The sequence below is a fragment of the Telopea speciosissima genome, chromosome 2 (genome assembly GCF_018873765.1).
Source record: "Telopea speciosissima isolate NSW1024214 ecotype Mountain lineage chromosome 2, Tspe_v1, whole genome shotgun sequence".
Lineage (NCBI taxonomy): Eukaryota > Viridiplantae > Streptophyta > Magnoliopsida > Proteales > Proteaceae > Telopea > Telopea speciosissima.
This window is the reverse complement of record NC_057917.1, coordinates 67,170,120-67,187,545: the sequence shown is the minus strand read 5'-3', so window position 1 is coordinate 67,187,545 and position 17,426 is coordinate 67,170,120. Positions and strand designations below refer to the sequence as shown.

General features: G+C 36.4%; 1 protein-coding gene and 1 non-coding gene across 2 annotated transcripts; both read left to right on the top strand.

Annotated features, from left to right (window-relative positions):
* The first annotated feature begins 2,892 nt into the window (after positions 1 to 2,892).
* TRNAK-UUU lies at positions 2,893 to 2,965 on the top strand. Its single transcript has one exon. It is a non-coding gene; the product is annotated as a tRNA-Lys (tRNA).
* A 71-nt stretch (positions 2,966 to 3,036) lies between these two features.
* On the top strand, positions 3,037 to 10,711 carry LOC122650055 (peptidyl-prolyl cis-trans isomerase FKBP17-1, chloroplastic). The gene is made up of 4 exons (XM_043843352.1): positions 3,037 to 3,340; positions 4,328 to 4,450; positions 5,325 to 5,441; positions 10,377 to 10,711. Exons 1-4 carry the CDS (start codon positions 3,059 to 3,061, stop codon positions 10,497 to 10,499), a joined length of 645 nt encoding a protein of 214 aa, XP_043699287.1. The 5' UTR covers positions 3,037 to 3,058; the 3' UTR covers positions 10,500 to 10,711.
* The last annotated feature ends 6,715 nt before the right edge of the window (positions 10,712 to 17,426 follow it).

The window sequence follows — 17,426 nt, the reverse complement described above, 5'->3', positions numbered from 1 at the left end:
CTTATCCTAACATCAACAATAATAAGAACATTGTTCATCGTTGATTCTTTGGGTTCAAGAAAAGCAGCTTATCCTACAATTCCTACGTAAGAGGGCTGAGCAAGCTCCATTGACTTCCCCAAAAATTCCTATATAAGGCATGGTGTCCCACTCCTCCATTTTTCCTCCGCCACCAAAATTTCCGACTTGGAAACACTTTCAATGGATTTCAGTTGGGTCGTGCGTGAATCGTGGACCAAAACTCCAAGTGACCAGGGTTAGGGTTAGGGTTAGGATTAGGATGGGTTAATGGTTAAACCCGGGTTAGTCTAGGGGTTGTTGTAACCGTGGTTAAGTTGAGAGTTAATTAAAAGCAACTTTTTAAATTTATGGTCGTTGGATTCGTCTCCTCCACGTGTTATTCATACAGAGGTACTGTCAGGGAACTTGCAGATCTCCAAATTGAGAGGAGGAAACAACGGTGGAGAGCTTTTCTTCAAAGGGTGTCTCAGGGTACAATGTTGTTCCCTGACGTCTTTGCCGTACTTATATGGCATTTCCTCTATCTGGGACCGTCAATTCCTCTATTTAGTGCTCTATTGGTCCTTTAGTATTGGAAAGTGTAGACATCACATATTGTTACCAAGCAAATCAAACAATGATGAAACCGATATGTCCCGAAATAATATTATAGCTCAAGAAGTTCCCCTGGCTCCTAACAACATTCCCTATACTCTTATGATTTAGGATTTTTCTTAATTATCTAACAATGTATTTTAAAAATCATGGAAATGACTATGTCATGCATAAAAAAGACAGCCCAAAACCCCAAAAAACTAAAAAGCCCTCCCGTTCATGTTCATACTTGAACCAGATCAACCTAGTGTCAAGACTCAACCAGTAAGTAAGCTGATTGAAGCCATTACCAATAAAGTTGAGGTTGCGCCGTCATGCCTTTGGTCGGCGTTGGCCAATCACCATTTTGTGTCGAATTCTATGTATATCAAGATTTGTGGAATCTTTGAATTCTGGTGTCCATCAACCTTATCTCATCTTTCCCAACCTTAAACTAACTTAGACACTTCCAGAAATCCTGGAGGACGTGATGGAGATTACCATAAGTGGGCTTCATCACAAACCATTGCTAAGTTGCAAATGGAGTTTGAGTCTATCTCTAGCTCAAAACCGGCCAATCCCCTTAGAGTAAGGGAGTTCTCTAAGAAGTGGGTTAAAGAATGCTTGCTTTGGGCGTGGTAAACACCCTAGATTATAAATAAGAGATCTATCCCACGTTTTGAGGTACCTTAGAGCACATAAGAAGACCTAAGAGTTCCCTAAGAGAGAGAGTTCAGATTTCTACAAATATGTTGCAGTTGTCCCGAGTTGAACCTCCCCAAATCTGGGCTTAGTTTGTTCCAACCCTCCTGCCACCTTCACGAAAGTTACAGATAGGTGAATCTTATTTCCTTTGCCTTTGATTTCACTCGACTTCATCGATTATAGAGTTAGATATCTTCTATTTACCGAGGGTGTAGTGTTGCTACCCCAACAGGACAAAGAAAGATGTGCCATGTTCTTAGGGTATGTCCCTGTAGTTTTCCTTAGATCTTTTTGTCACTGTTTAGATCTAGGTCTTATTTTTCACTCATGATTTTTTGAGATTTTTCCAATGCCTTTTGCTATTTTTCCTTTAATTTCTTTGACTGTTCATCAAGTTTTTTGTCATATGTTCTTCGTTTTTAAACCGTCGTTTTTTCATCATTTGATTCGTTTTTCCAATATGTTCATGGTTTTTTGACTGATGTTTAGTCATTGATTGTGTTTTTATAGTTTTCATCACTGATTTTCAATGTAGGGTTGTTTCCACCCTCTCCCTTTTTTTTTTGCGTTTTCTTTTCCTAGTATGCCTAGGGGTATTTTTGTCTTTTCACATGTGCATGGATTTTCTAGGATTTATTCTTGTTCATGTTATATTATTTCTCTGCTTATCATGTCTTGCATATTCAACATGTGTTTTAAGAATAATTCCCATGTTTTATAGGGCTATTTGCCATGTATATATAGTAGTATTTTCATGATTTTCAAAATATTCTAACCTTAGTCTAGGTATTGTTTTTTTGCTAATTATATTGCATATTATCTATTTATTTTCAATATACTAACCATGTAGCACATCTGGATTGATGCGGGATCAAGATGCCTGACACCTTCCTTGAACTACAATCTAATATGAACCCAATCCTTGATTGGATCAATTCGAAGTAGAGTCAATGGTTTTTTATGGGCTCTAGACATTATCTAGATGGCGGCTCTTTATCAATTTTTGAGAACCATACCCTTCGATGGACTCTCTCCTAAGAGTCCCGGTTGGAACCAATCCATGTATCTCATAGGAAGTTCGTTTACGGTGTATGGTTTTGGTGTGGGGTGGCCTGAGACGTCTTCTTCATTGTTGAACGAGTTCATTCAAATCCAATGGTTTCCCACTGGGGCGGTGTCTACGATTATTATTGGTGGAGTTTTCCAACTGTGAGGACAAGGATTGGGTGATCAACACCTCACCAAGGTGAACATTCGGGGATTGAGTATGTTCGTATTTGGGTTCAATTGCTTTTGATTCCTACTAAATGTTTCTCCAAAGGTTTTATGTTCACCTAGAATAGTGACACCCAGATGGATCCAAAATTATTTAGTAATGGTGAGTCATGCGGTGATGTTGAATTCGAATCGAAGCTGAATTATTTTAAACAAAATAGATTTTAAAATTAAGATTCATGTTTCCACTGATAGGCCATCACTTGGTTTGGTGAACCAAACACGTCTTTATGCATAGGTGTACTCAGTTGTCAGTATACGATAGAAGAAGTTTTACTTTATAATTACAATGTAATCAAACACCACCATAACATCTAAGCCGTCTTAGCTCAGCTGGTAGAGCGCGTGGCTTTTAACCACGTGGTCGTGGGTTCGATTCCCACAGACGGCGCTTTCTGTTTTTTAAATATTTTCTCTGTAATTCAGTGTTCACTTTATCTTCTTTTTTAGAAGAGAGATGAAGTTGCAGTGGTGCTGCTGCTCCATGTCTCTCCCTCTTCTCGAACATCTAACGGTTTTGATTCCTAAAACCCCATCAAACATCTTTGCAACAATCTCTTCCTCCTCTTCTTCTTCTTCATCGTCAACAACGACGAGAAGAGCTTTATCTCTTTCTGCTCTCTCCTCTACATTTACACTATTTTTCGTCTCTAATTCTTCATCCAAAGCTGCCACTCCTGAGTTTTCAGAGGTCGAAGGTTCTGGTGGAGTGAAGGTTCTGGACCTTCGAGTAGGTGATGGGGAAGTTCCCGTCAATGGAGATCAGGTATCTCCTCAGCCCCATTGGATATTTTGGCAGAATTTCATTTTTTTTGAAGAACTTCAATTGGTTTTCTCTTGTCTTTCTCATGATTTATAATTACTGCTTCATATATCTAGATGCAAGGGTTTTGAAAGCATATTAGATGCTTTCTCTCAGGTGCAGTAGTGAAGGTTAAAGGTCTATCAACTACACTCATGTTTGATTTAACTGTCCTATTGGGTTTGATAGGTTTGGAGAATGAGAAGTTCCTCTTGGACATATCTTTTGAGGAAAATAATTCTTCAAAATAGTTAAATACTGTGCTCGACTCAATTACGAAATATAATTATAACAAATTGTGATGATAAGTATTGACTATCACAAACTGTGATAATAAATATTGACTATCACCAGTTGGACCTATATGATCTAGATTGTCTGGTTGGTGATCTTAGATCTCCATATTGCATTAAACACCCACTTGAAACCTGCAGCATCATAACACAATACATTTGGCCTTGAAAGAACTCCAAAGCTTGATTATTTCAATAAGAAGCAAAGGGACATCAAAAAATGGTGGCAAGAAAAAATTTCTTACCTTGAGATTCATTTACTTCTATGTTGGAAAGACACCCATGTGAAAGACCTAAAGGGCCTTGTTCCTAATCAGGACAACTTGAAAGATCAACTTCACCATATAATTAATCTGTTCTGAAAAGTTGGTGTGACCTTCTTGGAGTGGGGTCCTTAAATGTAGTGATCTATATTCATTGCTTATAAAAAGATGCAGAAAGGTTTTAAATTGGTGAATTTATCTCTATAATACTTAAATGTAGTATTTCATTTTCAACGTAAATGAAAATTGATTTTGGATTAACATATATGACATGTGTCGTTTTAACTTTTAACAAGTTTACATAGAACAGAGGTAGTATCTTGCAGAATACCAAATGGTTGTTTTGTTTGGTTGAAATGAGTTAGCAGGCCTTCATTTGAAATTTGTTTGTAAAGGTTGCAGTCCATTACTATGGAAGGTTAGCAGCGAAACAAGGATGGCTCTTTGATTCAACTTATGGTCACAAAGATGAAATGGGTGAACCAATTCCATTTGTGTTCATACTTGGATCTGGCAGAGTAAGTTCAGAAGATAAGTTGTGATTTTCTTTGTTGATAACATTGTTTATGCTTTGTTATGGTATACCGTATACTTGTGATAGCTGCCACTCACGAAAAAGGCCTTAGGGTGGAAGGTGGGGCAAAATATTAATAATGGTGTGCCTCGTTGTGCCAAAACTTTCCTTGAAGGAAATGGCATAGGCCGCCTGACCCTACAAGAGGTGCCCAATCTTCTGAGAGTTAGCTGTAAAAGACACTATCTCAAATTTATATGTCAAATTTATAAATTTATAAGAATGCTTCTTTCCCCCCATCCATATATATATATATATAAACAATACTATAGAAATTACAGGTACCTCATCTGTGAAAGCACACATGGTTAGATACTATAACATCTGCCACCCCCACCCCCCACTTAGAAGTTGGAAATTTTCTTCGAATCACCATTTGAAGCAGCTCATCAAACTTCATTGATACCGAAACTCTACAAGAAACCATATATTTGTGATATACCCATGTCTTGTTTTTAACTGCATCAGTGACTTGAAATTCTCTAAAAGAAAGCGGATTTTCTTTTCTTGATTGCATTTCTATTTTACTTCCCCATCACCCCCCCCCTTTTTCCTCTTATTTCTTAGTTTTCTCTGGTGTCTTTATATCCTTTATCACATTCAGAATACATGTAGATTTTTTCATTAGCACTGAAAAAGATGTACTTATAAAATGAGTTGAAATGGTGATGATCATGTTTCATCATAGGTCTTATAGAAGGCTTTTGTCACTCACGACCTATCTTTAGATATTTATAATTGAATTGGCAAGGGTTTATTGGATCTAAAGTAAGTTCAAGAAATTAGTTAACATTGATATTTGGAAATGCTTTATGTAGGTCATTTCAGGCATTGAAACAGCTGTAAGATCAATGAAAGTAGGGGGTATCCGTAGAGTCATCATACCTCCATCCCAAGGATACCAGAACACATCGCAAGAACCCTTGCCACCTAATGTATGTATAAATGTCTTTTTCCATTTATTTTGCTGATTATTTTACTCTCTTTTAGCTCTTGAATTGTATAAATAGAAGAAGATAACGATCTTGTAATACAAATGTTTATGAGTTATATTAGATTCATCTGTCAAGCTTAATATAGTCAATTAAAAAGGTCAAATTTCGATTGCAGAATGGTGAAAGAAACAGAATGTCCTCTTGTCATTCGAGGGAAGAAATTAGAGGACATAGATAATCATGTAGTAGTCTTTGAATATGAATAGTTGTTTAATTCTACACTTGTATGCATCTATGGTTGGTTAATCTAGTCTATACAATTTATTACATTTGTAGGCTATGTGATTTTAATTCTCTATTAATGCTAAGGCAAGATTTGCTTTTTGTATCTTTTGTTCTTTTTTTGTGTGGAGTACAATAAGGAACCAATGGACAACTGTTGTAATGATGCAGTATAACATGAGGGGGATGAAGAGCCTTCTCTCTTTATCCTTTTAGGTCCTTACTTCTGGTTCAGGATGTGGATATATCATATCATTACTCAAAAGAATTTCCTGAGGAGAAAGGGCAAGAGTTGGATTTCAACTCTGATGGCTACATAGATGATGCTTCGTATGACAGGGGGCACCATGTGTCAATACAAATAAATTAATGTTTCTGTTATCCATGATTTAATTGCTTTTGTTTCTGCCCCAGATTTCATTCCTCTTCATTCTAGTGTTATTGATTGATTAATCAAATCATTACACTTGTTTTATTGAAGCAAATGTACTGAGAAAAACAGTTGCACGCACCAGAGGTTCACCCTGTAGTTGCATGGATCTTTCACTCCTCTGCTCTACAATCATCAGCTGATTAAAAGTAACACTAAATTTTGCAGCTCTATTTCAACAGATATACCAAACGGGAAGAAATAAAATTAAATCAAACACAAAGCTAGATATTTAATTTGTGGGTTATATCCATGGGGTGTTTTCTGATCTTATTCTTTAGTCTTTATCATGAGAAGGATGAGAAACAGTATAACCTAGTTTAGTTTCTATCCAGGACCCAAACCCTGGGTACACCCGCTCTCTTCACATTCTCTTAAACCTGAAAAGTGCAATGCCTATATAACTATGCTGTACATTTGAATTGGTAGTGTTTCCACTCTGCGTAAAAAATTGACTGTCTCCTAGTAACTCTAGACCACCTCACAACCTTTAGATTGGATCTCTATTCAGTAGTTGGGATAAAGACATTCTTCAACAAATAAGAACAAGCATTTAACTGCAATATTTTATCCAGTTGTACTCAATATTCTCTAAATGTAGTAACCAGTACAGTTTGGATGAAATGGGTCTGATTGAGCGCCTAACCAAGTCCAACGAACCTGATATTCAACCTGAGTTGATTGTTGGTCGACCAATCAAATTATAAACTTTGCATTAATGTCGATCTTGGTATTGCTTGAACTCAAGTCATCTCATTCCCATGTAATACCCTAATTTTTATCCACCTAACCAAGTCTGATGACCTGATATTCAACCAGAACTGATTTTTATCAACCAACCGAAGCTATAATCTCTGTATTAATGTTGATCTTGGTAAGACTTGAAGAAGTATTCTCATTCCCATGCAACACCCTAACATCTATCCTTTTTTTTTTTTTTTTTTTTTTTTGGTGAATGGAAAATAAATTAAAGCAAAAGAGCAGTGTGCAATACTGAAGCAAAAAAGGGCAAGCCTAGGGTGGGGGGGCTAAATAAAAGAGCAAAACAACTAAATAAAGGATGATACATCAAAAGATAGGAGGGAAAAATAACTAAACAAAGGATATACATCAAAATCCCGGGGGGGGGGGGGGAAACAACAATAAAAGGATGATACATCAAGAAGCTGGGGAGGGGGGAGAGATTAGAGGGAAGTCCCAACATGTGGCCAGATGCTTATTTCTTAAAGTGTCTAGGCTTGCAAAACACATGGGGAGAAGTCTATTTCTGATCTCAAAAGTAATGGTTTCCCAAATCTGTTTATTGCTTCCCATATTCTTTTATTCCTTTCCCACGAAACATGATGAATGACAACACTGAAGGCAAGATTCTCAATATAATCACAGGTTGACTTACCACTAAAAGTTTTTAAGATCCACCTCCATTCTCTCTAAAAGGGAAGTATAGTTCTTTGATGAGGTCAACATTTATCAAGGACCCTTTTCAAATAGATCTAGAAAAATGACAAGAAAAGAAGAGGTGGTCCATATTTTCTTGAGAGTTCTAGCATAGACAACAATTGGGGATGGATAGATTTCTCTTGAGGAGGAACACCTGGGTAAGGAGAGATAATGTCAGAGCATACCAAACAGTGAAACCATGTCTAGGAATATTTGAACTGAACCAGACAATCTTATGCCAAGAAACATCCTCCCCTCACCAATATAATATATACATATAGCGCTCACCAATATGCCTGCATGTATTTACCTTACAAATAAATTACAACTTTTATATGAAGGTTATTTAAAATAAGATTAATTCACTATGAGGGCTTCGCCTTCAAATGGATGAAGTGGATACAGTTTTTCATTTCAATGATTCTTTTTGATAAGGTTTATTCAAGTGTTTTGGAGGCATTTATAATGGTAGAAACTCCAAGTTTCTGTTGATAGTGAGTCATAGGAATGAAGGATTGTAGGTGAATGAAGATCGGCTGGCAGTATATTATGTACAGTTCTCTGGGAGGCACTGTCTTACTTTGCAGACCAACATGAGAGTTTATTTCAATGTGAATTCTCTACTTTAAAGTGATTTTATGTTTCTTATCAAAACTTCTAAGAATCCAAACCTTTTTGACCTACCAAAAAAAAAAAAGAAAAAACCCTGGGATTTTTGACAGGTTGGGGTTGAGAAGAAGAGTTTTCAATATGGAAAAGCTAGCAGAGCAGCAGGCCCAATTGTGAGAAGGATCTGGAAATACTTTGTCAAGTGCTATACATATTCATGATGTGTTGGGGGTACAATGTCTTGTATTCTGTCGCTTGGTTTATGGGTTGATTCCGAAGGGCCATTAAGAGGCCGTAGGTCAAATTCTTGTATAGGGTTTCGCTATATATATGTAGCGAGGGTTCGTTCTCTGTAACGAAAATCTGAGAGAGGTGTGAGGACGAGCAGCTGTAACGCTATTTTCCATTGATAGTGAAACAGATCTCATCTCACCGTGGGCGTAGGCAATCTTGCCAAAACACGTAAATCCTTGTGTTCATTGTGTGATTGTTGTTTGCGATTTCCATTCTTTTTTGCATCATGGTAGGTTTCGTTTTCAACATGATGTGGCAACTTGCAAGAGTGAAGTGTACCACCGCATCTCCATTACAATAACTATATATCTATTTCTGTTCTATGTGCCATTGTATATTGGTCAAAAGAGTTGATATAATTGACATGTGAATTTATCAACAACTTTAGGGAGAATCATTTTGTTGATTGGGTTTGACTGCTGGAGTGTGTCTTACAAAGGGGAATATGGGGAGTGGGCTTAATATGCATTAGGTTGACCGTTGATGAATGAGGCTGGAAAATGGCTATGGAGATGCGGAGTTGTGGACAAGGACAAAACAGCTTATGGAGAGAAGTAGATGCCATAATGGAAGTAAAGCCCTTGGCATAGTTGTTAAGGTGCTTAGGCTAACCAAGGCGATGGAAAGGACTAAAAGCCAAGTCGACACCAACAAGGCGACAAGGCATCGCCTAGGCAACCAAGGCGACACCAAAAGTCAAGGTGAGAGAAAGGCGCCTGGACGCCAAGGCGACGCCTTGACAACTATGGCCCTTGGTTGGATACACTAGACAGAACTTTAGCCATTTTGTAAGTCTTAGATGGTGGCAAGATGTTAAATAGCAATTGTTAATATGGTGGATGGAGGTGATAATGTATGCTTGTGTGAAGACACTTCTTTTAGAAGTGCCCATATATTTTGTGGCCTTTGAGGAAGGTGTTTGGTCTACCAATTTTATGTAGTGGAAATGGAAGCACATCAATGACAGGAATGACCAGCTTAGTTACTAGCAAATGCACCTTTAACAGAGTCCTTTCTGTACTCTGTACCCAAAGAAAAGTCAAGTGGTTTTGGTTTATTGATCCCGAAGGATATTCCATGGTGAAATTTTTTGATCTCTTCTATATTCTATTTGGTACAGACAGCGTGTTTGCCAGCCAAATTTATGTAGGGAGTTTTTGTTTTTTGTCTCTTTTTTAGAAGATAAGAGAATATAGGGACCTTATGTCTCACCGAAGGTGGCTTTTTTCTTCTTTCTTTCCTTCTTTTATTTTTTACTTTTCGTTCCTCCATATTTCCCTGGACAAAAGTTGATTGTGTCTCATGAATCTTTAGGATAAATACATGATACCAAATATGTGTTCCCTGACACAGACAGCAAAAGGAAACTGCAAATAGTTGCAGATCCAGTGTAATTTCTCTCATTTAGTAAGCTACCATTTGTGAATCACTCTGTATATACAGTGCTGGGTCATCCATTGTAGCATCAAGTCAATTTAAGGTGCCCCTTTTCTGTCTCTTTTGATATCATCAAGTACTCCAATCTTGCGTGGTTGGCACATGGTTTCAGTAAGCAAGTTTATATTTATATAAGGAAAGGAATTTATACATCTTTAAGGTGGAAAGTATTTGTTCCTTAGGTCATCTATCCTCGAAACTGTAGTCCTTATAACTTGAGATGCTTTAGTTTGAGTGGGTTCAAATCATTCTCTTACTGTTCTTATGAGATTATTATTTTTTTGGGATTTAATGTATCCAGTTTAAACAATTCAATGTTGTTTTGGGGCTGACTTATTTGATAAAATTCTCTTCTAATCAGCTTGTCTATAAAGAGAACTAGAGAAGGGAATCATGTCCTTATACATAATACTCAGTTCTTTTTCTAATGCCTTGCTCTCCAGTTTTTTGACCGACAAAGGCTGTTTACCACCATTTTCAATCCTACACGTCTGGCTAATGGAGAAGGCTCAACATTAGGAACTCTGGTATTTGACATTGAATTGGTCAGCCTACGGCATCAGTGAGGTGAGCTGTCAATATTATAGAATCATTATCTTTATGGAGAAGCAGTTGGACAAATATTTGATAATGTAACTAGGCCATCAGTTCTGTTGAGTTCTTGAATGCTCAAAAGAATATATGTAAATGACATTTTTCATTTTCCTTTGAATTGAAGGGATGAAAACCAAAAAGAAAGACAGTAAAATATGTAAATGTTTTTTTTTGTTTTTTCACTTTTAAGTGAGGATGAAACCATGAGTCTCATCAGTTCCATTGAGTCCCTGAGAGCTGAGAAGAAACAAAATAAAAAATTAAAATGTACACTCCTTTCTCTTTTTAATTGGAGGAATGAAAAATTAGTATAAACAAAATAAAATAAAAAAAGTTTTTTTATTTTTTATTTTTAAATAGATGTATTTAGAACTTGAAATCTCCTATTAATTGCCCTTTGTCTTATTCTCAAAAGTTTTTTAAGTTAGGGTATAAGATGGTTTTCAAAAATAATTTAAGGTGACTTATTATTATGTTATTATCGAAAGTTGTCATTATCTTGCATATTTTTTGAACACACATGAGAAATTATAGTATCTACCCTCATTGGAAGAAAAAAAAAGTGTGATGGTAAAAGGGCAAAAAAATAAAGACACAAATTATTTGATATCTCAAGGGATGTCAATAAGAAAATTTCTTTTTTGATTGAAGGAATTAACACATTGGTGTTGCTCATCATTTCCCCCTTTTTAGTGGAATGAAAGTAGTGCTATTAGTTATCATTTCTAACTCACAATCCATTAATCCAATGGAGGAGGATTATAAATTGATAGATATATTTGATTTTCCCTGGAGATGACAGATTGATATATTTTTCGTAGGACCTATTATATTCACGGGATTCATTACAGCTTTAGCGGCCTTGCAGTTACGTGAGATTCCTAATTCTTCCATTTTCTTGATGTTAGCAACTTACAATGGTTAAATAGGATAATTTTCTTCTTGAGATCTTTTTCTAAACATGTGGGATTTAGAATTAATCTCATTACCTACTTTTTTTCAGTGGAAGGAGAGGGACATATATCTATGTCTTGCTACTTCTTCCCCCAAAGGAAATTTTTGCAAATAAATCAAATAAAACATTGGGGTTCCAGTTCAAGTTGGTTTTACTTATCCTAATATGTAATCCGATTTAAAATTTATTCAATTTTGTTTAGTTCACTTCTTCCACTCGTCTAAGATTTGGAAATGTCTTGTATTGCCCTTGAAAAAGCAAGCCAAAGAAAAGGAAACGAGCATAAATGTAGATCTCCAAAAGAGAAGTGAAGAAAATCAATAGTCGAAGATGGAGGTGAAAGAGAAAGTGAAAACTAAAATCTTAGAACTTGTGTTTTGGCCTTTTAGGTTCAAGTATGGTTTGGGTTCAATTTGGGTTTGGTTTATACAGATTACGCATCATTCGGTTCGATTCAATTCAAACAAACAAATTAAATATTAATTTTAAAACCAAAATCGAAAAAGGTTTTTATCCTAAAAGGAAAACCAAAACAAATTAAATTTCAATTTTTAAACAAAAACTGAATTGAATGTTTTCGATTTAATTCAATTTGATATTAAACAACCTGGTTGTGGTTTTAGGTTTTGGTTCTAAATTGACACCTTTAGTAGAAGCATCTCAGTTGACCCAAGAAAAAAAAAATTCTCAATTGCAATCATGCACATAAAGTAGAAATTTTGAAATTCGTAATAATGTGATAACCCTAAAAAAGATATTGGATTACTTATATACGGTTTTTAGGCTACAATCGAAGTATAAGATTTTTGAAATTCAGAAATTTCAGTTTTGAAAGCTGAAAAATCTACTTTTTCAAGATCATGGTTAGGATTTCTATAAAATGAATATTTTGAATTTTTTATGATTACTCATGGAAATGCACCTTTATTTGAATTAGTTTTAAATGTTTCTTTTTTTGAGGGATAAAGTTCTCTACATTGGGGGCGCAGGATGCGCCTACGAAATGACCAGCCCACCCCCTTGAATGATCGAAATCCTGCCCCATGTGTCTGGGCGCAATTTACGCCTAGATGCGCTACCGGGTAGAGAACATCATCCCTTTTTCTAAAATAGATAATGTTCCAAAATTTGGTAAAAACTTGTGTAATGTTTTGTAAAATGTAAATGGGTTGTCTCTTTTTTTTTTGGGGGGGGGGGGGGGACAAAAACTAAAAAATTTGTTAGATGAAATCGGCAATAGAGAAGCTTTGGCCGAGGAAACAATGAACAAGAATTGGGGATGGTTGAGAACAACAAAAGTGAAACAAAGAGAATCTAGAGGCTCCTTTATCTGGGAGATGAGCCTCTCTAACACAGTTCTGAAAACACATGTACAAAAGAAATAACAGAAAAACAACTACAAAGTAACAAAACATCATCAACACTGGTTTTCAAAACCCAATTTATAGTCGAAGCAAAACCCTGAAACACCAGGATGACAAGGAGGCAATCTAAAAGGACCCATAAGCGGGGAATCCAAAGACTACAAGCAAGGGTAACGGCATCACAAACAATTTTAACTTCTAAAGAGAAGGAAGAGCAACCCCAAGAGACCTTGCAGCAAGCCACCACAAACTTCCCCAAACTGTACAGTAGCGAACACCACGACTCCCTAGTATATAACTTCTTTCTGAGCCAATGGTTGCCATTCATGACAAGCTTTCCATAACTCGCTCTGTGCCTTTGGCTGTAAGTAGTTGTCCCGATTAAAACTGCTAAGTTGGTTGTGAGCCCAGGAAACAATAGGTAAATGGGACTATAACGGGTTTTTTTTTTTTATAAAAGGGACTATATCGGTTTTGGTAGAATTGAGAAAAGATATACCATAATGAAAATCCTAGCTCGTACTAGCCAGTGGATGTAAGCATCTGACAAACCACTATAAATCTTGTCTTTTCTTGTGTGTGTTTTTTGGTTGTAGTATCTTACTCGCATCCTCTAAATTAGTGTATATAGGCTTAGCATTTCCATAGCATTCCAATTCATTATCATCTTGGGTTACATCTTATGATCAACACTAACATGATTGGGTTCGATTATAAATTAATGGGAAAAAGGTCTCTGTCCGGGAATGAGTCTATCTCTCTCCTCTTTATGTGAAAAGACACCTCGACCCCCTTATTTTAAGGAGGAGAGAGATACACACATGGGAGTGATGGCGTAGGCCACACTCCCGTATAGAAAACTGCTTCCTTAAATTAATATAGGGAAATTTATACATACCACCCATGAGGTTTGACGAAAGGATATTTTCACCCCCAATTTTGGAAAATTCCGCGTACCCCCTGAGGTTTGCAAATGGTAACAAATAACCCATTCCGTCAGTTCATGATTAATACTGTTAAAAATTAGACTTGAACTGATAGAATTGCCCTTATAAGAATAACCCAAAAACAAAAAAACAAAACCTGCATTGGGGAAGATGAGTTGCAACTATCCCTTTCCCTGGAGTGTAGATGTATCATCGATACCTGTAAGCAAAAAAATGGGCATAAATCAAAATTATCAACCCAAATTTAAAATTACAACGCAGAGAGATTGGATTCATAAACTCATCAGAACTTACAGATACTAAGCACTTGGTATCTTAATTTGAAAAGGGGAAAAAGACTGTAGAAAGAACGAAAGACGCTATTCAATGGAACCCCAAGATCTGTGAGTGTTCTCAGCAGTTTCTAGTCAATACCAAGCAACAGCCATGGACTGGGTTGAGGCGACAAGAGTGGAAAAAAGAGGAAAAGAAGGAACAGTAGCAGCAGCGGCAATGGCAGATAGATTGGCATCAGTATTGCTGGTAACAACACCTGTTTTCAATAGGCTTCCTCGCTTTCTCTTCGATCTGGGTTTTTTCGTCATGTTGCCGAACGCCATTGCCATCTCCGACACCCACTTGGTATGGCCAAAGCAGGTGGGAAAGTGATTGTAACCGGCGAGTTGTTGGTACCGGCATTGAACTTCCTGCCTTGGCAGTTTCACTGTTTCGACTGATTGAACGGGGCATTCCTGCCATTCCAGAATGTCAAGGTCTTCCTCACTTGCTCGATAGATAAATAAGCGTAAGACGATACACTTTCTTTCAGCGTCGGTCGTAGCGGAATCAGTAGATCCATCGTGCTTCGGGTTCCAATCAGATCCTTCTATAAGATTCATCTCAAATTGAATGAAGTATTTAGGGTTAGTTCCAATCATCCAATGAAAGAGACTGAAATCCAACAAAGAAATAAGATAGACAAAATTGAGCAAAGCGAGCATGAAGCAACTATACCTTGGGATGCCTGTGCAGTTTCAAGAATCCGTGCATATAGATAATCTAAAAAGAGCAGCAACAGCAGTAGCAAAACAAGAAAATGAGAAATGGGAGTTCAACTAAAAAAGGAGAAGAAGAAGAAGGAGGTAAGTGAAGGGAAGAACAGTTCCGGGAGAAGGAATCGGAGACGGAAACGGTCCGATAGGGATACCTGCAATCATCTTCCCCAATCGATTAAAGAAACAAAAGAAAAACCCACTCCTTTTATTTCTCTTAACCATAATTACAGAAACAAAAGAAAAACCCTTATGATTTTGAAATTTGTAACCCTTCGATTGGGGAAGATGAGTTGCAGGTTTTTTCTTTTTCTTTGTAAAGGTAATTTTGTCCATTCACCTCTTATGTTTTTTTGGTTCTTCTTAAAAGGACAATTCCATCAGTTCAAGTCTAATTTTTAATAGTAGTAGTCATAAACTAACGGAATAGGCTTATTTGTTACCATTTGTAAACCTTAGGGGAGTACACAGAATTTCCCAAAACTAGAAGTGAAAATATCCTTTCATCAAACCTTAGGGATGATATGTGTAAATTTCCCATTAATATATGATAATGGCCAAGACATGCCCACAAAGTTTGGCACTAACTAATAATACCATGTGCTAGGAAATAGTATTTTTGCTATAATGGTTTTGCCATGTGCTAAGAACAGAATTTTATATTCTTATCAATTATTAAAAGAAATAAAGCAAAGGTTTGAAGAGAATCGAAAAATTAGAATTAATGATGACCCTTCTTAGTGAAATGAAGGGAGATATGATTTGGGGGAACAAATGAAAATTTGTAGATCCTATGTAATACATGATTATGTAGGTCAGTAGGTGGGCCTTAATTCTTAATGATTGGAGAACTTCTTATCTGTTTTTTTTGTTTCTACTTTTGCTCCTCTTAAAACACACTCCCTCACTCTAATGTGCAAAATTTGAATCTAATCTAACTATGCCAAGTGTCAAAGATTTAAAAAAAAAATGAAAAATCATAAACTTTGAACAATTTTGAATCAAGAAGATGATGTGCCACTCAAAATGGCCCATATGATTGAATTAGAACCTCAATTTGATATATGACCAATACATGAATCATGGGTTTACCCAGTCAACTCAAGAGGGCGAGGCAAGAGCTATCAAGCAAGGAGCAGACACTTTAAAAGCATTGTCTGATGATGCACAGGTGATTAAAGTGGCTCAACTCCTAGGACTCTGAGGCAAGAACTATCATGTGCGGTTATACTTTCATCAAAGGAAAAAAGAAAAAAAAGAAGGGGATGTGTGGGTTTAATCCCACATCGAGTGTATGAGTGTGGTGTGTGTTGTGTATATCTGTCATTCTATGGTCTTAAAAATCGGTTAACCTTTTGGGATTGGTGTGTGGTTTGTGTGATTACACTTTCATTAAAAAAAAAAAAAGTTATGGCCATGGGAATTATTCTTTCTCTCTTACATGAATTAATATAGGGGGAGCATTCTTGTGGGGGAGTGTAGGAGCCATGTGCGCATGGCGGCCAATTAGAGATTTTGCATAAGCACCTTGTGGGCGGGGCGATCATTTCACCCCCACTGTGTCAAGGCGGGGGTTATACACTCCCCCACAAAGAACTTTTCTCCATCAATATATTACCAAAGTTGTTTAAAAGTGTAATTTTTCAAAAGCAATATAGAGTAATAGTAGCCTTTGGCCATTACTTGGTCGGTAAGGCAAGAATACAAAAGCTAACTTCTACCTTGAAACTATGTTAGATTACGTAGGCTTTGAACATACTTCATCTAATTTTTATTTGGGAAGTAGTTTTCTATACAGTAGGCCACACTCCCAGGTGTCTATCTCTGTCCTCCTTAAATCAAGGGGGTAGAGGTGTCTTTTCACATGCGGAGGAAAGAGATAGATTCATTTTACGCCAACACTCCCATACAGAAAACTTTTTCTTTTTTATTTTTCTCATAAAAATCTAATACATATTTATCCAATTGACATGCTACTCTCCTATAGATTCCTATATGGTGTATGAGTCCCATTTCCTTTTCCCATTTCATAGGGAAGGAATTCATGCAGGAGACAAAAAACCCTATCGATGATTCGTAAATAGGGAGAAACGGTTTTGTTGTGCTCCTATTCAATGGCTTTAAGCGTGACCATGCGCATTGCCATTCTCAAAACTTTTTTGCTACATTTTAATTGATAAAGTGAAGTGAGAAGAAAATTTATTTAAAAAAAAAACAATAACCCCATCGGTTGCAAGGGAAATTAAAGGAGTGAGAAGTGAAAAATTTTAAACTTATATTTAGTAATGATTCGTTTTAGAATGTAATTTTTATTTTACTTTCAAATTCAATAAATTTAGATATAGAGTAAAATAAATTTATAAAACTAAATATGAAATAATTTGAAGTTAGTAATATAAATTGGAATCTGGAAGTACAATTTGTAGATTTTGGCATTTTTGTTTCAGTTTTGTCAATTCCAGTTATTCACTTTCCAACAAAAGGGAACCTCCTAGACTAAAAGCGACGACAATCCACGGTGGCATGGGGACTGAAGGGATATAACCGTACAAAGGAAGTCACAATAAGGGCACATTTGTAAAATCAAATTTCAATTCAACAG

Coding starts and splice junctions, on each gene's coding strand:
- LOC122650055 (XM_043843352.1), top strand. CDS start 3,059: ATGTCTCTCCCTCTTCTCGAACATCTAACGGTTTTGATTCCTAAAACC. Junction 4,451..5,324: donor TCATACTTGGATCTGGCAGA/GTAAGTTCAGAA, acceptor TGCTTTATGTAG/GTCATTTCAGGCATTGAAAC. Junction 5,442..10,376: donor AAGAACCCTTGCCACCTAAT/GTATGTATAAAT, acceptor CTTGCTCTCCAG/TTTTTTGACCGACAAAGGCT.